General features: G+C 56.6%; 13 protein-coding genes across 13 annotated transcripts; 7 read left to right on the top strand and 6 right to left on the bottom strand.

Annotated features, from left to right (window-relative positions):
• Positions 1–248: 248 nt before the first annotated feature.
• On the top strand, positions 249–1875 carry BDY17DRAFT_305289 (uncharacterized protein). The gene is made up of 2 exons (XM_033734843.1): positions 249–652; positions 707–1875. Exons 1-2 carry the CDS (start codon positions 433–435, stop codon positions 1861–1863), a joined length of 1377 nt encoding a protein of 458 aa, XP_033585853.1. The 5' UTR covers positions 249–432; the 3' UTR covers positions 1864–1875.
• Positions 1876–2100: 225 nt separating this feature from the next.
• On the top strand, positions 2101–3042 carry BDY17DRAFT_257913 (uncharacterized protein; the record flags this gene model as incomplete). The annotated part of the gene is made up of 1 exon (XM_033731730.1): positions 2101–3042. A coding segment is annotated over one exon (942 nt), but the record flags the coding sequence as incomplete, so codon positions are not given.
• A 3-nt stretch (positions 3043–3045) lies between these two features.
• BDY17DRAFT_53645 (uncharacterized protein) lies at positions 3046–3749 on the top strand. Its single transcript, XM_033738475.1, has one exon. It carries the CDS (start codon positions 3150–3152, stop codon positions 3519–3521), a length of 372 nt encoding a protein of 123 aa, XP_033585851.1. The 5' UTR covers positions 3046–3149; the 3' UTR covers positions 3522–3749.
• An 880-nt stretch (positions 3750–4629) lies between these two features.
• Positions 4630–5141, top strand: BDY17DRAFT_328052 (uncharacterized protein; the record flags this gene model as incomplete). The annotated part of the gene is made up of 2 exons (XM_033737783.1): positions 4630–4720; positions 4780–5141. The coding sequence occupies 2 exons, from the start codon at positions 4630–4632 to the stop codon at positions 5139–5141; spliced, it is 453 nt and encodes a 150-aa protein (XP_033585850.1).
• Positions 5142–5246: 105 nt separating this feature from the next.
• BDY17DRAFT_305283 (uncharacterized protein) lies at positions 5247–5998 on the bottom strand. The gene has a single exon (XM_033734842.1). The coding sequence runs from the start codon at positions 5888–5890 to the stop codon at positions 5300–5302; it is 591 nt and encodes a 196-aa protein (XP_033585849.1). The 5' UTR covers positions 5891–5998; the 3' UTR covers positions 5247–5299.
• A 298-nt stretch (positions 5999–6296) lies between these two features.
• BDY17DRAFT_305282 (uncharacterized protein) lies at positions 6297–7184 on the bottom strand. Its single transcript, XM_033734841.1, has 2 exons — positions 7005–7184; positions 6297–6954 (listed from the first exon to the last, which is right to left on the bottom strand). Exons 1-2 carry the CDS (start codon positions 7151–7153, stop codon positions 6498–6500), a joined length of 606 nt encoding a protein of 201 aa, XP_033585848.1. The 5' UTR covers positions 7154–7184; the 3' UTR covers positions 6297–6497.
• Positions 7185–7307: 123 nt separating this feature from the next.
• On the top strand, positions 7308–8921 carry BDY17DRAFT_305280 (ribosomal L28 family-domain-containing protein). The gene has a single exon (XM_033734840.1). It carries the CDS (start codon positions 7329–7331, stop codon positions 8493–8495), a length of 1167 nt encoding a protein of 388 aa, XP_033585847.1. The 5' UTR covers positions 7308–7328; the 3' UTR covers positions 8496–8921.
• Positions 8922–9064: 143 nt separating this feature from the next.
• On the bottom strand, positions 9065–9878 carry BDY17DRAFT_313824 (uncharacterized protein; the record flags this gene model as incomplete). Its single annotated transcript, XM_033735761.1, has 2 exons — positions 9065–9403; positions 9465–9878. The coding sequence occupies 2 exons, from the start codon at positions 9876–9878 to the stop codon at positions 9065–9067; spliced, it is 753 nt and encodes a 250-aa protein (XP_033585846.1).
• Positions 9879–10081: 203 nt separating this feature from the next.
• Positions 10082–11484, bottom strand: BDY17DRAFT_257678 (protein btn1; the record flags this gene model as incomplete). Its single annotated transcript, XM_033731707.1, has 2 exons — positions 10082–11310; positions 11373–11484. The coding sequence occupies 2 exons, from the start codon at positions 11482–11484 to the stop codon at positions 10082–10084; spliced, it is 1341 nt and encodes a 446-aa protein (XP_033585845.1).
• A 508-nt stretch (positions 11485–11992) lies between these two features.
• BDY17DRAFT_53515 (uncharacterized protein) lies at positions 11993–12939 on the bottom strand. Its single transcript, XM_033738474.1, has one exon. The coding sequence runs from the start codon at positions 12818–12820 to the stop codon at positions 12113–12115; it is 708 nt and encodes a 235-aa protein (XP_033585844.1). The 5' UTR covers positions 12821–12939; the 3' UTR covers positions 11993–12112.
• Positions 12940–14573: 1634 nt separating this feature from the next.
• On the top strand, positions 14574–15365 carry BDY17DRAFT_235075 (histone deacetylation protein Rxt3-domain-containing protein; the record flags this gene model as incomplete). The annotated part of the gene is made up of 1 exon (XM_033730284.1): positions 14574–15365. A coding segment is annotated over one exon (792 nt), but the record flags the coding sequence as incomplete, so codon positions are not given.
• Positions 15366–15573: 208 nt separating this feature from the next.
• On the bottom strand, positions 15574–18216 carry BDY17DRAFT_305272 (uncharacterized protein). The gene is made up of 9 exons (XM_033734839.1): positions 17389–18216; positions 17267–17339; positions 17078–17217; positions 16937–17021; positions 16723–16886; positions 16491–16637; positions 16134–16430; positions 15964–16075; positions 15574–15870 (listed from the first exon to the last, which is right to left on the bottom strand). Exons 1-9 carry the CDS (start codon positions 17803–17805, stop codon positions 15737–15739), a joined length of 1569 nt encoding a protein of 522 aa, XP_033585842.1. The 5' UTR covers positions 17806–18216; the 3' UTR covers positions 15574–15736.
• Positions 18217–19333: 1117 nt separating this feature from the next.
• BDY17DRAFT_257482 (uncharacterized protein) lies at positions 19334–20014 on the top strand (the record flags this gene model as incomplete). The annotated part of the gene is made up of 1 exon (XM_033731691.1): positions 19334–20014. The coding sequence occupies one exon, from the start codon at positions 19334–19336 to the stop codon at positions 20012–20014; it is 681 nt and encodes a 226-aa protein (XP_033585841.1).
• Between the last annotated feature and the right edge of the window lie 974 nt (positions 20015–20988).

Raw genomic sequence — 20988 nt, 5'->3', positions numbered from 1 at the left:
ACTCACACGCCGTCGGCAACTCAAGACTGCGACTTGCAGAAAGCATGTTTGATCATTGCATGCTTATGTCGATTTTAGTACTTGATGCTCACAATAGGAGTCTAATAAGTGGACGCGCTGCTCTTCACGCTGCTGCCTCAGGCTGACGAATTACTCATTCGCTTCGTCGTATCCCCACCGCTTTGCCGCCTCGCTTGCAACCTTCGCCCCATCTCTCTCAAACAGAACTTTATGCTGCGGAGAGGTATAGTCATCACCGCTGGAGCCCCGTGGTAGACATGATCTCGTTCGGTACGCGCCCGTCAGTCTCCTTCGCTTCTCTTTCCTTTCTCCCTCTCATTCGACTGTTTCCTGTTCTATCTAAGATCACGTTTTCGTCAAAATCGTCGCCTTTTTCCACGAATGGCCTTGGGATAATCTCCCATTTTCCTGATGGATCACGAAGAGGAGCATCTCCTGGGCTCGGAAGAGGCCGAACAGGTCGTACGGGCCGAAAAGGCCGCAAAGTTCCAACATGAGAGGCGGCGGACGCTGCCCTGGGTGATGGGAGGCATCGCTGGCGTCTTCGCAATCTCGACGCTCCTCCTTCTTGCCGCATTGGTGTGGCGCAAGGATGGATTTACAGACGGCTCCAAAGACGCGACATACCCGGGTAAGACTTTCGCTTGAATCGCGACTGCGCCTCCAACTCACAAACACGACACAGATCCAACGGTCCCCGATCACAGCAACCATACCGAGTTACTCTCGCTCACGTCCCCCGACGGCAAGTTCTACACCATGTGGTGGTCGACTGCGGATGCATACAACGGCAACGTCATCCCGCATCCCAGGAAGCAAGATGTGTTTTTGATGGTCGCTCATGAGCGATACGATGGCGCGGGCGCGCACAAGAGACACGAGCTATTCTGCGAGGCCCACTTCCAAGGGAATTACCTCGTTTGTGCGAATGATGCGGTGCCGCTTCCCGTCTCCGATCCCGTTCCCAACACGTGCCCCGAACCCTTCCAGCGACGGGACGGCGGGCCACGCGATGCTCGCGTGTTCTATGGCCCAGACCACCCGTATGTCATATACGGGTCGCTATCTCAGTACACATGCATTGGGCTGTGGGTTCAGGATGCGCGTATGCTTCTGGAGCCCTTCAGGTCGGAGCGAGAGTTTGTCGAGGTGTACAACGAAATTACTGAAATTGGGCGACCGGAGCCATGGTCCGTGATCGAGAAGAACTATTTCCTCTTCTGGAGCGAAGGCAAGAGATACGCACACTACAACCTCTACCCCGAGCGACACTTTGCCGAACTCGACGACGACGGCACCGCGGGCACGGACCTCGCGCTCGTGACGGCAGAGCAGGACGGGCAATGCATCGCCAAGTACATGCCAGAACTCGGTCCGGGGAAAGAAAGCATCCACCAAGCCACGAACTCCCTCTCCATCACTCTGTGCAAGAGAAGCGACGTGAACTGCGAGCCGGACGAGAACAACACGTTCATCATGGAAATCTTCCACCACAAGACATACTTCAACTTCCACGGGGTGTACGAGCCGTACGTCGTGCTGTTCCAAAGCGTCGCGCCCTTCGCCATCCACGCCATTTCTACGCGACCCCTCTGGATCCACGGGCGCACGGCGCTGACGGAGAAGACTCGCTCAGCGCAGTACCGCGGACCTGGGAAGACGATCCCTTCGGGCCATACTGAGATGTTTTACATCACTAGTATCAACTGGAGGACAGTGGGACAGCATTACCACGGCTACTTGGACGACCCCGTGTTTCTCGGGTTTGGCATCGAGGATACGCGGTCAGGCGTTATGGATGTCCGTGCGGGGGATTTGATGCATGGTTTAGCGTACTGTTAAGAAGATACCACAGTATAATGATTGTTCTGTCTCGCAGCCTTTGATAGAGTCCGAACAAGCATTTGCCAAGGAGCGTCTCGCCTACATCCCGTGCAGAACCATGTTCGAGGAGGGCTTCCTCTGCAGCCTGCCACCCTGCCCTCTCAAAGTCGTGGGACTTGAGCGCGCCTGCCACACGTCATGTCAAACCAGCTTTCAACTTTTTCGTGAGGCTGCATCCGCTCTGCTACCACCAAATCGAGCAGAATGGCAGACACCAGTGACGCCCCCGAAAATGAAACGCCGAACCAGCGCCAAGCGCGGTTACGGCGGGAGAAGCGACAGAAGAAGATGGCGGAGCAGGGCGAAGACCGGCTGGCTCGCATCAAAGCGCTGAACGGCGGCGTAGCACCACCAGAAGAAGTGCTCGGCGGCCCCGTTGCGCAGGGCACGAAATCAGCATACGTCGAAGATCCGGACGAAGTGGATATCAGCACCGTCACGCCCGGGAACGGCACGCCCAGCCGACAGCAACACGTCGATGCAGTGGACAACCCCCTCGCGGCGGCGATGCTACAGATGCAGCAAGAGCAGGCTCGGAATCAACGACAGCAGAGGGCGGAAGGGAGTGCGGAGGAGGATCCGATGGCGAGGATGATGGAGCAGATGATGGGACTAATGGGCGGCGACCCCTCCAATCCCAACGCGAAACCCCCGGACCTCCCGCCTGCTCTGAAGGCATTGATGGGTGGTGTTGGTGGAGCAGCTGGTGCGCAACAGCAAGAACCGCCGGCAACGAGCTCGACGTATTTGTGGAGGGCTGTGCATGCCGTATTCGCTCTCCTCCTCGCCGGCTACATCGCGGTGACATCTACATTCACCGGCTCGAAACTTGCGCGCGAACCCCACTTCTACGCTTCGGGCGAAGGCCACGGACTGGAGCGCCGGCTGTTCCTCATCTTCTGCACGGCGGAGCTGGTGTTGCAGAGCACGCGGTATTTCGCGGAAAAGGGGCAGTTACGGGGGAATGGAATGTTGGCCAAGGTGGCCAACAGTGGGTTCGTGCCGGAGCCGTGGGCGGGCTATGTACGCATCGTAGGGAGGTATGTGGGCATTGCGCAGACGATTATGACGGATGCCATGGTGATTGTCTTCGTGTTCGGGGCCATGGCGTGGTGGAGAGGGGCTGCTGCTGCGTGAGCAAGATTGGGACGTTCGTAGGCCACGCAATGGCACGAGATGTTTAAGCGGAGTCGGCGGGCATGGCATGATGGATATGTTGCTGATCACAATGTTTGGGCGGAGACATGACGACAAGATGGAAGGGAGGAGCGAGATGGGGCTTCGGATGGATTGCACGGCTGAGAACGATCGCCGCCAGCAGGATCTACCCCTTGACACTATTCCTGGACTGCATGCCGCTCCGCCGACCCAGACCGGACATGGTCGACAAGTCGGTCAGCAGGTATGAGCAATCTGTGGTCCGCACACCACCGGCGCATCCTCATGCTTCCTCGCAAGGCATTTCAATAGTCTCGGGGCTATGCGAATGCTGCACGAGGCCGAAGGACCAAGGAAACCGCCTGGAGCAAGCCCCTCAAAAAGTGCTGCCTGAAAAGGAGCCCGCTTTGGCGACGAGCGGAAGAGCAAGTATGAGCTTAGCTTGCGGCTTTCACTAGTCCATCCTCCAATCATTGACGGCCTCATGCACGTGGAAGATCTAATTCTCGTCATTCTTCGATAAAGTCGCTTCGACTTGCAGTCCTGCTAAACATCCTAGCGTCGATCCGGGTGCGGGCCGCGCTCGTTTAGGATCCACCTGCTATTTCGGGTGATTCTATTGAGCCTTCTACCTTCCTATTATCCGGAAAGCCTTCTACCACCGTCTGCCTAGACCGTCGCCATTTGTGCGCCACTGCACGCCGCATCACCTGATTCTCTTGGTTGCGTCTTCAAACTTCGATAGTCTTGTTGCACAGCCAAGGGCTGACGCCCGCCAGTTGCGCAAGCCAGAGCGACGTCGGCACACGTCCATCACACGCCGTGCTCCATCAACCCCCCTTTCCTGGATAATCATCGGTGTACTGCCAAGCGCGATGCATTAGCGCTCAGTCCTCCACGAAGATCAGCCGTAGCCGACGACATCATCGCGATTACTAGTTAAGGGATGGGCGACTGCAAATAGCACGAGCTACCTGATTCTAGGTAATTGGGGTGCACAGCCACGGCCGGAGGTGCTCTCGGTGGCTCTCGGGCTATTGGCGGAAGCAAAGAATTGGCGCCAAGCAGCCTTGTCTGGTTCCCCTCGCTGTCTCTGCCTGTTCTCCCAACTTCGGTACTGCGTGGTTACACTCCAGGCGCACATGCAGTAGCCATCCTCCTGTCAAGTGGCCTCATCTACACTAGAGCAGGCTGTAGGGAGGAGGATGCCACCCTACCGCCTCGCGCATCCCGAACCGGCGACCCATTCTCGCCCACAGGGTTATTTTTGTATTCAGCCCATGGCTCGGCAAGTGGTCCATAGGTGTTCCCTTCATTTCTCTATACGAGATGCCGCACGGCTCCGTGCACCTCACCTGTGAGCGGGCCTGACAGACGTAATGGATGGGCGTGGGCAGATGGTATATAATTCGCCCTCACCCACCGGGTAGGAGATGCATTCCTCAGCACAACAACTCATCTCGACAACAACAGCAACAAGATCTCTTTGCTTAATTCTCTAATCTTCTAATCCATCTCTCACCCTTTACATCAACTCAACACCAAACACCCACACCCCTCGTCAACATGAAGTTCACTCTCGCCGCCGTTGCTGCCCTCCTCTCCACCGCCGCCATTGCGGCTCCGTTGGAAGAGCGTCAAGAGGCCGCCGTCAACAGTAAGTTCCCACCCTCACAAACCCTCAGACATGCCAGCTTCTAACACCTCCTCTCTCAGTGATGGTCACCTCCACCCCCCAATGGACCATCGCCAAGTTCCAGCGCGTGTGCAACACGGCCAACACCTCGTGCAAATACTCCTTCAACATCAACACGCACACCGCCCCCGTGACGCCGTGCAGCTACACCGTCACCGGCAACAACGCCGCCGACGCCTCGGTCAACGGCAAGACGTGCGGCGTCTACACCGTCTCCAGCAACTGGTCTGGCCAGTTCGGGCCCGGCAACGGCTTCACCACCCTCGCCGTCGTCAACAACCAGCTCAAGCAGATTGTCTACCCTGCTTACAAGGATGTGCAGCTCGCGGGCAACAAGGTTGTCACGCCCAACCAGAGCTACACTCCCCAGAACTTGGGTTAGATTGTCGGGTAGCAGTGGTCTCCTGAGCAGATCTGACGGATGAGCTTTCGTATTAATCGCATAGCATAGCATTTGGCAGGCATTTTTGATCAGATACATCATCATTGAATTCTAATGTGTTTCAAAGAATTTACTTCCAGTACACTCATCCGTCCTAATCATCCCAAATACCTCTGAAGAAACGCCACCAGCCTCCAAGCAAAATCCAACTCGACCTCCTTCCCACTCCTCCCCACCATCCGCCCCTCCCGAACAGCCTCCCGCCTCAACCCATCAATCTGCTCATTAACGTACTTCGTCGGTTCAGCAAAATGCATCACCTCCCTCACATGCACCGCAAACTCCACCAACGCCTCCGACCCCGCCAAACCCCCCACCACCTCCGCCAACCCCTCCACCGTGCGCGCCAACTTCGCACTCCCAGTATTAATCGTCAGTCCGAGCCGCACGCGCCGCATGCGTTGCACAAAGCGCATATCCGCGGCGAAGTTCTTGCGCCAGAGTTTGAGGATGCTTTCGGAGCTCACGACTTCGATTTCGAAAGTGCGGTGCGCGTAGAGCTGGTCTTCGACTTCGAAGTGGATTGTGCGGCTGGTGAGACTTAGGGCTGCGAGGGAGGAGCAGCCGTGGGGTTCTAGGCGGTGGATGCAGCTTTGCGCGATGTTGATTGTTATTAGTTTCGTGGGCGAGTCCACGAAGGTGAAGATGCGCTGGCGGAGTTCCGCGGGGAGGGCCATTAGTTGGGCCATGGGGATGTTGGTGAGATTGGATTCCAGTCCTGAAGTGCTCGCTATTCCTTCGAAAGATGCTGATGGCCTGTCTTGCTGTTGGTTGTATTGGATGAGGTGTCATGTCGTGGCAGGCATGAAGTCGTGCCTGCGGGGTGAATAAGCTCTGCCGACTACACCTCAGGCAGGACTTTCGGCGGACGACAAGGCTGCAAATTTGTCCATGTATGAACGGGTAAATCTACATGTTCAAGAACAACGAACAGAGAACGAGCAGCGGAAAAAGCAGCTACGTTTCTGGGCCATTGAAGTGCCAAACTCCGGCATGCCATCTTCTCTCCCATCTTTCTCCTCGAAAGCGTTTCTCGTTGAGCTTCTTGGTACCCATTGTTCCGACACAGAAAGCCACGCGGACGCGAACCATAGATGCTTGAGTGTTGATGATTGAAGAGTCTTTCTAGATATTGTCGCCGTTCTATCATGGCGTCATACAATCCCGATACAAATGTACAATGCCTGTAGCAGTTTTGCAACTTTCCCCTTCCCTCCGGTTCCCACCAAACGCCTCGCTCTTACGAAGATGCACGCTCAAAACCCCTGACCCTCGTCTCTTGATGCTCACGCCGCCTCACGCACCTAGCCCACCTTTGGCCTGCTCCAGCAACTGCTGCTCTCTCTTCACCCGCGCTTTGTGCGCCGAGCTCACCACCCGATCCCGATCACCACGCACCTTCTGCTCCTCCAACGCCGCCAGCTGCTCCTGATCTTCCGGCGTAGCTTCCACAGGATACGCGTTTGTAATCCTCATCAAGTCCTGCAGAATATCGCTATTCGAGCGGAATTTCATCCCGATCGTCTCCACTCTGTCCGCCGGCGTGTGATCTGAAGTTTGCGAGGTCGTCGTCGTGCTTTCGGTGGGCGAGGGGCCCGAGGTGGCAGAGGAGGAGGTCTGGATGGCGTCGGCAGGGGCGAAGTGGATGCTCATGGTAGATTCGTCGTCGGGGGTCATGCCTGATCGGTCTACGGTCATGGCGACCGCTGGGTTGTGGTATTTCAGTCGCACCAGCTCGGAACGCCAGAATTTCCTGCACACGTTAGTTCCTGTTGGCCATGGGTGTGAGTCTACGGTTCGTACCTCGGGCCCATGTGACCTCCTTCCATTCGAGCAGGAAATCTCATGTGTATCCGCTTGACTTCTTTCGGGAGGATGAGAGCGCCGGGACCGAGGCGAATGCTCAGTAGCGTCTGATGCAGCTTTCGCATGCGAGAGGATAATGAAGGCATCTTGAGATGGTGTGGCTTGAAAGTGCGAGAGGGAAAGCCGAATTATTGCTCGTCGCAGACGCATGATTGCAGGACGTGGAAAATCGCGGCTTACGTAAACCACCGAGCTTCCGCAAACTCCATTCGATTTCATCTTTCCACTTCACCCCTTCGTCCATCACTGCGCATCGCCATCATGGCTCTTTCTCTCCGCCGTCCGCAGCCCATCTGCAGTGCGTGCTGTCGCACCTTCGCCACCACCTCACCACTGCGCATGCAACTGAAGAAAATCGACCGCAAAGACCTCCCAAGCGAAATTCCAGCCTACCCCTACCCGGCGCAATGGTACAAGCAGGCCGACCGCGGCCTCTACGGTGGGCAACGCATTCAATTCGGAAACAATGTCGGCGAGGACTCCGGCACCAAAACGCGTCGCAGCTGGGCTGTCAATGTTTTCCACAAGAGATTGTTCAGCAAGGCTTTGAACCGCTTCATCCAAGTCAAAGTCAGCTCACGCACATTGCGGACGATCGAAAAAGTGGGAGGATTGGATGAGTACTTGCTGGGCGAGAAGACGGCAAGAATCAAGGGACTGGGTGTGAGGGGGTGGGAATTGAGGTGGGCCATCATGCATACTCCTGCGATTCTGAAGAGATTCGCGCGGGAGAGGAAAGCGCTTGGTCTTCCAGAATTGGAAAAGAGCGTGGAACAATTGGAAGCGGAACGATTGGCTGCGATGGACCTTCACAAAGCTATCGGTCGCAAGACGCCGGTGGACCTGGATGTTGTCGATGTCGAACCAGTGGGAGAGGGGTTGCAAGAGGTCATTGACCAAGAAGTCGATCAGGCAGTCGAAGACATCGCCAACAACACGGAGGCAATCGTGCACGACATTTCTGCAGCGCCTGCCGCGGTCATCGCCGCCTCCCTTTCGCCCACCCCACTGCACTATCCCAGAGTCAAAGTCGGCCGCAGAAGAACCTACATGTACCTCACTCCCCTTGGCTGGCGCGCAAAAGCCCCTCGCACCGAACAATCGCCGATGGCCAAAGTGAAGCAAGCAAGAGAAAGTGCTACTTGGTCGGAACGCAAGGAGGCTCATAAGCGCAAGCGTGTACTGGCTGCCTGGCGGGAACAGGTGAAGGCGAAGGTGGGCGCAGCACGTGCTATCCTCGATGCTCAGAAGACCTCCGGAGAATCCACACTCAACCCCAGGACAAGACGAGCGGTTCTGCACCACGTACGAGTGATTATGAAGTCGGAGGCGAAGCGGTCGAGAAAGTTGGGGGCATCTGCGAAGGCGAAGATCACGCCTCCGGAGCGAACGGCAGGGCTTCGCGAATCGTCAGAACCTGTACTGTAAACAATACATCGTATGCGGCTTGATATTCAATATGTGGAAGCGAAAAGTAGCGCGCCCCCTGAAATTCCGCAAAAGTAAAAATCCGCAATTCGAACCTCCTTCCTAATTCAGCATTATCACACTCGAACGCGCGACCAAACAAAAAACGAAACGCCATCCACGTCACCTCTCTTTAAGAGGTGCGAGACCAGACGAAGCTAAACTCAGCAGCGCACATGCATCCCTTTCGGGCCTCCCACGGGGCTTGGTTTTTGCTTTTAAGAGCCTAGAGTTAGCAGCAGTTAAAGGGGGGGAGGGGTAGGACCAATCCACTTCAGCCTTTGGTCACGCGCTGAAGTGGTGGTTAGAGTGCGGGCACATTGTTTACGTCTATGTAGTCGTGAAGGCGTGGCGAGGTTTAGCCGGCGGGAAATGAGGTAATCAGGGGTTGGTTTGTGTGACTGCATGTGTGAGGTCACTGCTTGTGCTCATGCACGTGATAGAGGGTTGAATGTCTTTCGTTACACGCTTACTCCCTAGGGTCTTCACGCCCACGTCTCTTCCGCACCCAGTAGCATCTCCTCCGTAACTCAGAGATCACCACTCCCAAGGGGAATCACACCACTCCTCTCCAGCAAAGCCACCAGCTCACAGAACTTTCCTTCATTCGCCGCCTTCCATTCCACCTCCAGCGTCTCCAACTTCTCCACCACAGCCTCCACCCCCTCGACCAGCGCCAAGTGCGCCCTCGCAAAGTCCATCACCTTCGCGAGTGGCTCCTGCACGCGCAGAGCAGTGAGGTCGGCGAATGCGTTTTGCATGGCTACCGTGACGATGTCCTTATTCTTCTTCTTGTCGGCGTTGGCTTTTGAGAGTTCTTTGCGGCGATCGTGCCACTGCTTCTTCTCCTCGGGCGTCTTGGGGCGTTTCTGTTGTAGAGATTGTTAGCGGGAGACATGGCTAGGGAGAGAACGGAGAGGGGGCGCGTACGTTCACTGTCTTTGCAGGAGTTCCGGTAAGGCTGTCTGCGATCGCGTTGGCATCTTGGGGAGGTGCTTCGTTGCCGGCGACGATGTTGCTGCTGCTGCCGACGACGGTCGCGGTATCTTGAGTCGTGCCGCTTTCGACAACGGCCCCGGTTCCTTGCGTCGCGCCAGTGTCTTGAGTCGTGGCAGTGTCTTGAGTCGTGGCAGTGTCTTGAATCGCGCCGATGTCTTGAATGGCGCGGCCGATCGCGGCGGTCCTGCTTCCGATAATGGCGGCCTTTTGATCTTCGACGTCTTGCTCTTCAGAGATATTGGGATTGTCGATCGTAATCTCCTGACCTTCAGCGATGTTGGTGCTTGTGTTTGCTTCTGCTTGAGTTTTGTCAGCCATGGCCTCCTTGCTCGTGTTTGAAGACATGATGGCACGAGGCGGTGGAGAGTGTCGTGTGAAAGGAGAGGGAAGCAGCAGAACGTGAAGCCATTTTATGCTGCTTTCAGGTGAAGTTTGGTTTGTGTTGGAAGCGTTATTCACAAGGACGAAAGTTCACTTGTGGTCTCGTAGCGCGTGGAAGTGAAGGGAACTTTCGTGTGACATACATACCTACAGCTCGAATCAAGCAGTCAAAGCCTCCGACACCAGTCTCTGCCGTGCTCGACCTGCCAATTGCACAACGCCGTCTCCATCACCACTCCCAAAAAGCCAGCAACACAGATCCCCGCGGAATCGCTGACGGTGACGGCGCTTAGGCTGAACTCGCGGTCTTCCTCCGCCACTTGCTCCCGCACGAGAGCGTACGCCGATACGTACACCAGCCCACCTAGCAGTCCCTCCCACAGCACAATGGCGAAGACGAAGTAAACGCTGGGAATGAAGGGGTGGATGGCGTGAGCGGTGAGTATGGCGAGGTTCAACACCTGCAAAAAAGAAGGGACGTAGAGCGCTCTGATTTGGAAGAGGGCGAGAGAGGAGCGCGAGATGAAGACGCCAGTTTGGTAGAGGGCGCCGTAGGTTGGGTAGAAGGCGCGATAGCGGTCGAATGGGGATTCTTCCAGCGGGAAGAGTAGAGTGGGCGCTACGCCTTGGTTGATGGTGTATTCCGCTAGGTATACCAGGAACAACGGCGCCATGTAGGGAATGATGAGGGAGCGCATGCGATGGAGATCTGACTTGATGTGTGCAAGAGCTCGTTTCAGCGGATGTTGGCTGGTGTCGTGATGCTGAAGAGGGATTTGGGCACTGGTTTCGTCCAGCAGCCCGGTCGTTTCTTGCGTCACGTCAGAGTCATCGTCCAGATTTGACAAGGGCTTGTGGTCAGGCCCATTGCGAGCGGAGAGTTTCAACGGATTACGTGGAAGGAGGGTGAAGAAGGTGAGCAGCATAACAGCCGGCAACAATGCACTACCAAGCAGCGTAGCGCGAACGGAGATGCCCAGCTCGTTGGTGGCGAAGGCGTAGAACCCAGCACCTATGAGTCCAGCACCACCAGTCCCGCTACCCCATGCCGCCAAGCTGAAAGGACCATAGAAGTGCGTCAAGCTGAGGAAGTTCGACTCGCCCGCTCCCGAACTGATGTTGGCCAGGATGATACCGGCGAGTTTGGCGGAAATGCTGGATGCATTGGTCGTTGCTGGAGAAAGAGCGACGGCCAGCATGCCACAAGTGGATAGAACAACCAGGAGGACGATCCGCATAGAGTAGGGAATGAGATGGATGAAGAAGGGCACGACGATTTTGGTGGCCAGGCCGGGGATGATACTGGCGAGCAAGACGGTCGCTTTGGGAATGGAGGGTCCGACGAGATCGAGCGCAGCGGTCAAGATGATAACGTAGAGGATGTTGTTGACCAGGCCTGCGATGCTACCGTCAGCCATTTGGATGTATCTTCCTTATATGCGTGCGAAGACGGCTTACCGAACAGCCAAAAGGCAACACAAACGCGCCAATCAGCTCCCTCGAAGCGAGCAGCAATGCGCGCCTGGAAACGGCTCCATGACCAGGCGGGAGAGCCGGGCAGGGGCAGCATTGCACTGCTATCGCTGGCGTCGTGCAGCCATCGCGCGTTGATGAGAATATGGATGTCCAGCTCGAAGCACGTGAGGAAGGGGCCAAGATGTGGCTTGGATGACGAGCTAAACTTGCTTGATGGGGTTAAGGCCATGTCGGAGCGGGTCATCCGTTGCACATGCGCTAGCGCGGACCAAATTCCATTGGATTCAGGGCGTCGATCCCGTCACCCTCTGCTGTTTCCCTCTGCTTTCGTCCCTTCTCTTGCTACCATCTTCTCTGTCTTGCTTTACAATCCGACCTCTTTCGGTCTCTGGTTCATTTCCACGCTTTGCTCGCGATTCGCGCCCAATCTATCCCTCCTGACGACTCACCCGCCTCATATTCCGATGATGCGGCCACCGTAGCCAACACACGAGCGAACACCGATGCGCTTCCGCGAGAGCAACACCTCCATATCACCACGGCCAGTCGAACGGTCGACATAATGGATCGCATCCCGCCGTTCAGCTCAGCAGACCGTCACGCCCACCCTTCGTCGCGAGCGCCTCCTCCACCCGTCTACCAACAATCCTTCCCTACCTCCGCCGCGCCTCCGCACACTCAATACCCCTTCGACCCCTTCCAGTCCGCCCGAGATCCATTCCTCACTCGAGGCCATGGGCGCAGTGATAGTCTGGGTCAACCTGCAAGAGCATGGCCATCTCCACAGGGTACGTCCTACAAACCTCCCCAGTTTTATCACACAATGGCACCCAAACAAGCCAGAGAGTGTGCAAGGACGGCAATGACGAGCGAATGTGCCTCCTCGTCACGGGAGCATACAGTGGCGATGCGCTTCCTGAGCAAGCTGCAAGCAGGAATGCGCCATGCCTCCGCATGCTGCTGTGTGGCACGAGCTCTGACGGTACCTGACTGTACCCCGAGCGTTTTCGAGCTGCGCCGGTCATGCGAGGCCGCCCTTTGCATCGCGCGCGCGCGCCTTGATGTGCGGGGACGCCGCCGTCTGCGCAGCGAGATGCAGCCGTCATCCTCGACACGCGCACTCTCATCACACGGCCACCTTTGCGACTCGGGTGCAAAATCGCCTCGCCCCACTTTGCGAGCCGCACCGGGGAGGGATGTCGGTTCCGACGAGCTGTTCCACCCCCCGCACTTGCATCCGCGCTAGCCCCTTCCAGCAACCAGCTACTTTTCCCGCTCCCTCCACGCCCGCACTCGTTCGTCACACTGACATGCCGCGTCGTCTTTCTTCTAGGGAACAGCATACCAAATGGCCAGCATCGCCGCCCGTCTCCGCACAATCCGACTCGTCCATTTCCGCCACCACCGCCCACGAATGGCGTAGGACCCATGTCATATCCTCAAGACCAAGGCCGCCCGCGATCTGTCGGCGCATCGGGTAGCGCACCCCAGCACAGCCATGGTCAGTAGACACCGACAACTCCTGCGCCCTCTCGATCGTCGCTCACACCAGTCTTAGCCTCCTCCGACCCCATTCCTCCCCCTCCGCAATACTCGTCCCGCCACATGTTGCCCCCTTCTCCCTCGCAAGCCTCCTCCCTCCCGGGTTCTGCTCCGCGCGGCCCTCCCACCGCTTCTCCCTTCGCCGGAGCTCGTGATCTGGCCTCTCATACCTCCAGTCGACCCTCGGGGGGAATGTCCATTTCCTCGTTGTTAGGTGGAAACGAGGAACGTCGGCCGCATGGCTCACCACCCGCTTCCACGCCCAAGTCCATGCCACCACCGTCGCCTGCAAGAGCACGATCGTCGAGCTTGCGTGAAGCACTAGAACGTCCTTCTAGAGATAACTCGCCTCCGCGAGCGATGATTACGGAACCGAGAGCTGCATCTGCGGCTTTCGGCCACGATCGATCTGCATCGGAGCATCGACGCGAAGCCCTGTTTGCGCCGCCACCATTTCCCGGAGACTCTATAAACAACTTCCGCACGTTCCACCAGGGCTCACCAGAGAACCGACCGGGATTGAACGGACACGGCCCGCCCGGCCGACCAAGCAGTCAGCCAATCGAGCATCAGGCACCGCATCGCCTTGGGGAGACAATGAGCCGGGAGCCCTCTGACGGTGGTCGCTTCGGTGCGTTTCGATCGTATGGCGAAGCACAAAGACCAGCGTTGCACAACGACGCAATTACAAGGCAGGAAGGAAGTGGGCACCTTAACGGACACGGTCCCAATCCTGCCGCATCTGGGCACGGCCACTTTCACAGCCCACACATGCAGCACGAACGCCCCCGTCCGGACTTCTCCCGCTTTCCTCCAATTGCACACAGCACCCCAATGCGAGAAGAGCAGATTGGCCCGTTTCGGCCAGCTTACCAACCCATATCCGAGCCACCCAGGCATCCTACCGAACTCCGGTCGTTTCATGATCCTCGCCACGAAATTGCGCGATCATCACCTCCAGCACCGGAGTACGCCTCTTACGATCGTCATCGGGAGCGCCCAATGACGTTCGAAGAGCATCAGAGGATGGATTACCTGCAACGCGAGCCACTACGCAAAGAAAGTGACGGTGCCCTCCACCGGAGTGTGTTGAATCTGAGTCCTGACATTAATCGAAAAGGGCGCAATTCCCCGCTGCCGCAAGCTGTGCAAGGTGCTCAACCTCGCCACATCGGTCCCGGAGGTGACAATCCCGGCGTGAAGATGGAATTTGGGAGAATGTTCTCAGGCCTGGGCAGCGGGGTCGGGACGGTGACCCCTACCGGCACGCATGGCAACGGCACAACCACACCATCGCGCCTCACTCCTATGCGGCAAGTCCAGGGCGGAGATCTGGTCCGCACGGCTGTGGCGGAGATTGAAGAAGGACGACGGAATGGCAAAGTGGATGGCAGAAAGAAGAACGGTCGACGGGTGCGAGAAGACGAGGAACGAGTGAATGGGCGGGAGACTCCTGATAATGCCCCGGGTTCGAAAAGGGCGAAGACAAACCCCACCACCCAGCATCATCACCATCATCACCTGCATCCACGCCATCACCACCACCACCATCAGCCGGCTGACAGCATGCCGAACCCTTTCAACACAATTCGCTTCCCATCCAACCCCCCGTCCCAACAAGCGACCGCTTTGACCAACACACATGTACACGCCCCGCATACACACACGGTCCAACATCATCACCATCACGCAGCACGGCCTGTGCCTGCTCGCAAACCCACCACAACTGTCGTGAGCAAGAAACTTGTCGAGGAGTGCGCGAAGAAGCCGCGAAGCCACCTCGGCTCCCAGGTCTACAAGTCGGAACCGTCCGTCCCGCGACTAGAGGCCATTGACGTGCACGCCAGAGTGAAGCATCACAACAGCATGACGCCAATCCCGTACTTTGAAGGCAAGGAGAATTGTACTTACACTGTTCGTGTGCCGCGAGATTACGTCGCCCACCAAAGCAGCTCGGATCAAGGCTCCTCCTGCTTGGAGGAGATTTGCAATCATCGTCAAGTGTGGGGCACAGATGTGTACACGGACGACTCGGACGTGGTCGCTGCTGCTGTGCATTCTGGCTGGCTGAAGGGCGACTTTGGAGAGTTCAACGACGATCTGCGCGAACTGGAAGCCGAACCTCGCGAAGACGGCGAGGCACCCGCTCAAGAAGGCGGAGAAGCCGAGGACGCAACAGCACCACCACACTCTCTTACCAATCGACCCCGCAAACCCGCCTCGCCTCCTCCCGGCCGCGACGCGCACATCACCCTCCTTCTCCTTCCCCCGCTCGAACACTACGCCAGCACCACGCAGCACCACATTCGCTCCCGCGAATGGGCAGGGAATCACGACGGCATGTCCTTCATGATTCACCGGATCGACTTCGTGGACGAGGCGCCGGGCAGCCGATTCCGGGAGCGAGGGGCCAAAACGCGCAAAGCGAGGATTGCAATTGAGGAGGGGAAGAGGAGGGATGCTGCTGCCAGGGGCTTGCTGGCGTTTGCTTCTGCAGCTTCTGAAGGGCACGTAGGCCCCGTGCCTGTTGGGGTTGGTGCGTAGTGATGTGTGAGAGGGCTTTGTGTGGGCTTGAGTGCTGCACTGGTGCGATTGTAGGAATATGATGGTGCTTGACTTTGATAGCGATTGATGGGTGTGTATATACTATTACGCTGTCGTCCAATTCTCTCCTCCTTGTTTGCTACGATGCCATGCCGGACGCAGCATTGGTTCCTCGAATATTATTCTGCACTGATGAACAACGCTCGCTCCGCGTTTCCCACGAACGCGAGCATCGTATCTGCGCAGCCCCAACCCCCAAATTAAAAAGTATCAATCATGCCCAACAACCACTGCACATGCAGAATGGACGCCAAAGGCTGATACTCCGGCTCCTGGTGTCCGCATTGATCCGTCTCGACCCACATGAGGCCGCGCTCGTAGTGCCATTTACCCACTACATGCCGCGATAAAAGCAGTGTCAGCGAAGATCTTGACATCGAGACTTTGGGGATCGGGAGATATAGGGAGGGTAGAGGAAGTGACGTACTTGTACCTTGTGCCGCGCCGAGGGATATACCGTGGAGCGATTCAGATTGATTCACGATGAAGGGTGCCGTGGGCGCGGATTGGAAGCCTAGCTGGCCGTTCCAGGTCATATTCTGACGTGGTATTAGCAAGGGCACTTGAAAGAGAGAGATGTCGAAGGAGACTAGTTACCTGGATCGACAAGAGCGTCCCGTTCGTCTGGATAATGTAATCCCACATGCCATTGCCGACGAGCACGCGACTCGTAGCTTCAATGACTTGCGGCAGGACATGCTGGATGGGGTCGGGGGAGGAGTCGTCTTCCTGCTCCGGGCCGAAGGGGTGCGTTTGCGAGCCGACGAACACGGGTTTCGGCGAGCAGTCGTGCCAGGTTTTGTTGGGGGCGTGGATGGCTGCTTTGACGTCTGGTCGGTTCCAGTAGACGGCTAGATTGGGCTTGGGCGAGGGGCAGGTTTGCACGATGTGGTACTGAGGGTTGTTATTAGTTGAGGGGCGTGGTGGAGGGGTGAGTTTGTGATGCTTGCTTACTACATCGAAACAGGGGTTGATGATTGATGCTGCTTCGTAGATGATGTCGTACATGGCGCAGTTGCCGTACAGGGACGAATTTCCTTTCTCGCTGTAGGGGTAGAAAGGCGCTTGATTCCCTGGGGGAGGGAATTGGAGGTATGTGTTCTAGAGCTTGAAGTTAGTTGTGTTCCATTCAAGCGCCAGTCCCGCGTACTGGAAATATGACTTAAGTTGGGTCGGGAAGACATACCACATAGTCAGTGTACCCGCACTGCTGGTTCAATTCTCCCAACTGGGACATGAACGACGCATTCAAGTTCAGAATCTCGTTGTTGGCCACGGCGAAGTCGTAGGAGGTAACGGTTTCCTGAACATATTCCCACGAGCCAATGCACGGATCATACGCGAGCGCACCTGCGTGATTGTGAGTGTACGAAGTCGCCCAAGTACTTCAAGAGTCCTACCGGTAAGATCAAAGTAGGTTGTGTCATTCTGGTCGAGCATGGCTGCCGAAACGTACGGAACATATCGGCCCGCGTACGACTCGCCCTGTCTACTGTCAGCAATGGCATGATGGTTCCGATGCTGGGAGGTCGCCAGCTTACGGTCACGTAGATCTTATAGTTCGTAATGTTGAACAGAGTCTCGAAATTCTTGAAGAAGCCGAGGAATTGGTTGGCCACATCGACTTCGTTCGTCGCTGTTGGTTTGCCCGTCGAGAAGCCAGTTCCGACGGGTTGTTCCACTGGGCAGGGATTAATTGAAGTGTTGAAAGTGTTCAGCTTGGAACTCACCCCAGATCATGTTTGTAAGCGTCGACCAGGCATGTTTATTGCGGCGAGGGTTTGCAACGCCCGGTTGGTAGGACTGCAGAGGAATCAACGTTTAGGTCCTAATCCCAAGGCTAGGAACGTACAATGGGGCCATTTTCTTGCAAAAAGCCTTCCAAAGAGCTGCATCCTGGCCCACCGTTGAACCAGATGGTAAGAGTGTCTACTGGAGGGCCCGAAGTGGGCTTGAAGATGAAGAACAGAGTGGTATCTGGGTCGGTTTCATTGATGGGAATGGAGCCGGAGTAGAACTCGCCCGTGTCGAATTTGACATCGGGCCAGGATTGGATCAGGTAAGGCGCCGTGTTGTTGTTGTAGTAGCGATAGCAGGAGGTGGAGTTGCACTGCGAGCCGGCATCGTCTGCGAAATCATCATCCATCGCTGCGAAGCGAGTCTGTGAGAACCTTCCGAGAGGATCGAAAGCGGCATTGGCGGCGGAGGTCGTGACAAACGACAGCCAGGTCGCTAGAAGCGCGGTCCGCGCAGACATTGAAAAATGCATTCTTGCTCATACGAGATGGTGTTGGTAGATTGCGATGCGAGACAACAATGGGAGAGGGGAAATGTAAATAGGCAACACAATTGCGCCTTTTTTCTCGTCGGCGGATCACCTACCGCCTCTGCGCGATAGCAGCGCAGTACTGGATTGTGTAAGGTTACATTCAGTGAGACTCGGTCCACTTGGTCGCTGGATAAGAGGCTTTAGCTGCTGGAATGAGGTACGGGAGAGGCCAACCACCGTCGAGCTAGCGTGGGCTATCGTGCCTTTCCCCGCTTTGGCATCATCGCAGTAGGTACTGACGACGGTGCTCGGGAGAGGCGTCTGGAGATGTTGGACGACGTGAGGTTGGAAGATGCTTGGCGGCGGCCATTGCGAAGTCGGAGTTCCCCAGACAGATCTGGGGATTCCGATGACTTATATACACAAGGCTGAATGGCTTACTGTTTACTGTGTAAGCTACAGAGGCAGAGTCATCCTGGGTGATCAGTAATGTAGATCTTATTTCGAGCGACCCCGCTTGCTTCATCCCACGTCCGGCAAAATCTCCGTTTGGTGCCTGATCCGTCCGTCGAACACAGCATGCTTTGCGCCTCAGGCCACCAGCTCATGACTAAGCCACTTTTGGATGATGCATCTCTACGGCGTTGAAACTTCCAGATTGCACATTTCTCGATGCTGCTCCTACGCCCATTTCTCCCCGTATCTCGTCCTCTTGATTGATGGGATGGGGTCTTTCTGTATCTGCTCCAGAAGAGCATTGGAGCTGTTTGTGCAAGAGGCATGCGGCGTCTCACTCCGTACATCGCGACCTACGCCCGTCACCCCATTCTCCCGAGGACGCAATCTTGGAACCAGACCGCGCCTACGACAGCTCCAACCTGCCGCATTGACTCGCCAGGACGACTCTTTCATTCCCTTTGACGCTGATGGAAAGAGCGCGGGATCGCTAGCAACGCCTTCGAAAGGGGAAAGATCGGGACATTTGGGGCAAGCCGAGCAACTACCTGACAAGGACACTCTTGACGACGAGTGGCATGCCGAGGTGGAGATTGTTGCGCCATGGCCGCAAGAGACCAACCAGCCCCGAGCCGGCGAAGCGCAGGAAGTAGCCGCAAGCACTCGGGATGGCGTGGCGGAAACCACGACACCATCGGTCGATGATGCATCTCTCCAAAAACCTCACGAGCCTCCTCCACAATCCAAGCCTATTCAGCTTCAGGGCGCACCTTCATTACCACCCGATCTACACCAAACAGGTACCGCGGACTCAGGTCTCGCTCGGAGTCGAACAGAGAACAGGATGCTGCGGAAGCTGCGGCGAATCCAAGCAGGCACGTTCAGAGCCACGGCAGAGACAAGAGTGAGAACTGAATTGAAAGATTCGACGGTGCGCTCGGTCCTCGGTATCATGAAAGCTACCAGAAACATGCCGCCAGCTGAGGAGCAAGAGGAGAGCACCAGGTCACCACCCGTGTTGCAGGCAGCGACACCAAACTCGGAGGCGCAAGATGTTGACAGGACAGATACTATGCTCCGACCGAAGAGTGCAGTGCGGAAGGCCACAAATCAATCAACGGCAGCTCCAACCACGAGGAGAGCGGCTCCTGTTGCGAAAGAGTCAACATCGAAGAACAAGGCGTATGCGACAACTACTCAACAGAGATCGAACACAAAAGGACGGGCATCCAGAAGCAAATTGGACGCTTCCCCAACGAAACAGCCAGCGAGTGTGATTGAGACCAACCCGAAGACCAAGTCTGAGCGAGAATTATGGCAGACGCAGAAAAATGCTCTGAAGGAGAAATTTGGCGAACAGGGATGGCAGCCACGCAAGCGCCTGTCACCAGATACACTGGACGGTATCCGCGCTCTGCACGTCTCTGATCCCAACGCTTATACAACACCCGTCCTCGCCGCACACTTCCAGGTCACTCCCGAGGCCATTCGTCGTATCCTCAAGTCCAAATGGCGGCCCAATACCGAAGAAATCGACGATCGAAAGGACCGCTGGGAGCGGCGAGGAGAGCGCAAGTGGAAAGCCATGGCAGAGCAGGGCACGCGACCCCCAGCGAAGTGGCGAGCGAAGGGCATCAAGACCCCGCACGCGGAGCAAAAGAGAGCTGCCAGGCGGCAGGATGGACGTTATGTCAGATGGGAAGATGACACGCTAGAAGGTGCTGGCTCCTCGCTCGCGCAGAGGATTCGGTGACGGAACTCGGCACCATTCAAACCCCCATCATTCCGCGCGAAGAATACACCACCGCCCGGGAATAGAAAGAGAAACATGCGTCAATAAAGCAAACCCCCACACGAATACCCGTTCGAGGCCAAAACACCCGAGGGAGTCGCCACAACAGTCATCCCAACTTCCCAGGTTGGTGAAAGAAGCGGCGCGTTTGTCATGCGATCGCCGCCTGACTAATCGAAAGCCTACGCATGCTTCACACACTAACACGGGCCGTGCTCTGCGTACCGACCTTCTGCCAACCCATGTCCGGCCCACGTTCTGCAAAGCTCAGCCCAACGCCCTGCGCTGTCGATGGAAGGCCCTAGCTCCGCCGCGGCGACTCAGGGCATCCGGCGCGCTGTCTCTGCGATGTTGTGCTCCACGGCCAGCAACCCTAACCGTGCCCCTGTTATGGCCTAAATTCAGCATCTCATTTGCCACTCTCTGCATGCATGCTTGCAGTTAGGTTGCGATCACTGTACCCCACGTGCTGCAGCATGGGCCGGGCCTTTTAGGGCTCACTTCGTCGACCATCCGGGAGGCGCCTTCCTGCCAGATGGAGTATGGCCGAGGGAAAGCATGTGAATCGTCATCGCCGTCAGCGTGCTGCATCTCCGGGGGCTCGAGGCCACGCTTCGATGCGACACTTGACGATGTAATGCTCCCTCGCCTTCTTACCTTCTAATCAACAAGGGCTTACCTTCTAATCAACAAGGGGGCTGTGTATTCATTATGCGGCAGGCGAGTCGTAGATATGAATCTTGGACTCGCCGGTAACCAACACCTACAACATTGGCTTTCTCGGTCGCTTGCAGTTTCGGTGGTTTGACGCCTCCCGCACACCTCACACCGCTACGGCTCCATGATCGCCACCCAGCGAACTTTTGCCACTCACATTGCGAGATACACGAAAGAGAGGAAATGCGACCGGCTTACAAGCATCCTGGATAGAGAAA

The sequence above is a fragment of the Neohortaea acidophila genome, assembly GCF_010093505.1.
Source record: "Neohortaea acidophila strain CBS 113389 unplaced genomic scaffold BDY17scaffold_12, whole genome shotgun sequence".
Taxonomy (NCBI): Eukaryota; Fungi; Ascomycota; class Dothideomycetes; order Mycosphaerellales; family Teratosphaeriaceae; genus Neohortaea; species Neohortaea acidophila.
This window is presented reverse-complemented; position numbering and strand designations above follow the sequence as displayed.

What these genes read in the sequence shown, in the direction of transcription:
- BDY17DRAFT_305289 (XM_033734843.1), top strand. Translation starts at nt 433, where the DNA reads ATGGATCACGAAGAGGAGCATCTCCTGGGCTCGGAAGAGGCCGAACAG. An exon ending in CAAAGACGCGACATACCCGG is followed by an intron (nt 653 to 706) that starts GTAAGACTTTCG and finishes AACACGACACAG; the next exon opens with ATCCAACGGTCCCCGATCAC.
- BDY17DRAFT_53645 (XM_033738475.1), top strand. Translation starts at nt 3,150, where the DNA reads ATGACGACAAGATGGAAGGGAGGAGCGAGATGGGGCTTCGGATGGATT.
- BDY17DRAFT_305283 (XM_033734842.1), bottom strand. Translation starts at nt 5,890, where the DNA reads ATGGCCCAACTAATGGCCCTCCCCGCGGAACTCCGCCAGCGCATCTTC.
- BDY17DRAFT_305282 (XM_033734841.1), bottom strand. Translation starts at nt 7,153, where the DNA reads ATGCCTTCATTATCCTCTCGCATGCGAAAGCTGCATCAGACGCTACTG. An exon ending in GGAGGTCACATGGGCCCGAG is followed by an intron (nt 6,955 to 7,004) that starts GTACGAACCGTA and finishes TAACGTGTGCAG; the next exon opens with GAAATTCTGGCGTTCCGAGC.
- BDY17DRAFT_305280 (XM_033734840.1), top strand. Translation starts at nt 7,329, where the DNA reads ATGGCTCTTTCTCTCCGCCGTCCGCAGCCCATCTGCAGTGCGTGCTGT.
- BDY17DRAFT_53515 (XM_033738474.1), bottom strand. Translation starts at nt 12,820, where the DNA reads ATGGGTCCTACGCCATTCGTGGGCGGTGGTGGCGGAAATGGACGAGTC.
- BDY17DRAFT_305272 (XM_033734839.1), bottom strand. Translation starts at nt 17,805, where the DNA reads ATGCATTTTTCAATGTCTGCGCGGACCGCGCTTCTAGCGACCTGGCTG. An exon ending in GCTTACAAACATGATCTGGG is followed by an intron (nt 17,218 to 17,266) that starts GTGAGTTCCAAG and finishes ATCCCTGCCCAG; the next exon opens with TGGAACAACCCGTCGGAACT. An exon ending in ACTATAAGATCTACGTGACC is followed by an intron (nt 17,022 to 17,077) that starts GTAAGCTGGCGA and finishes GACAGTAGACAG; the next exon opens with GGCGAGTCGTACGCGGGCCG.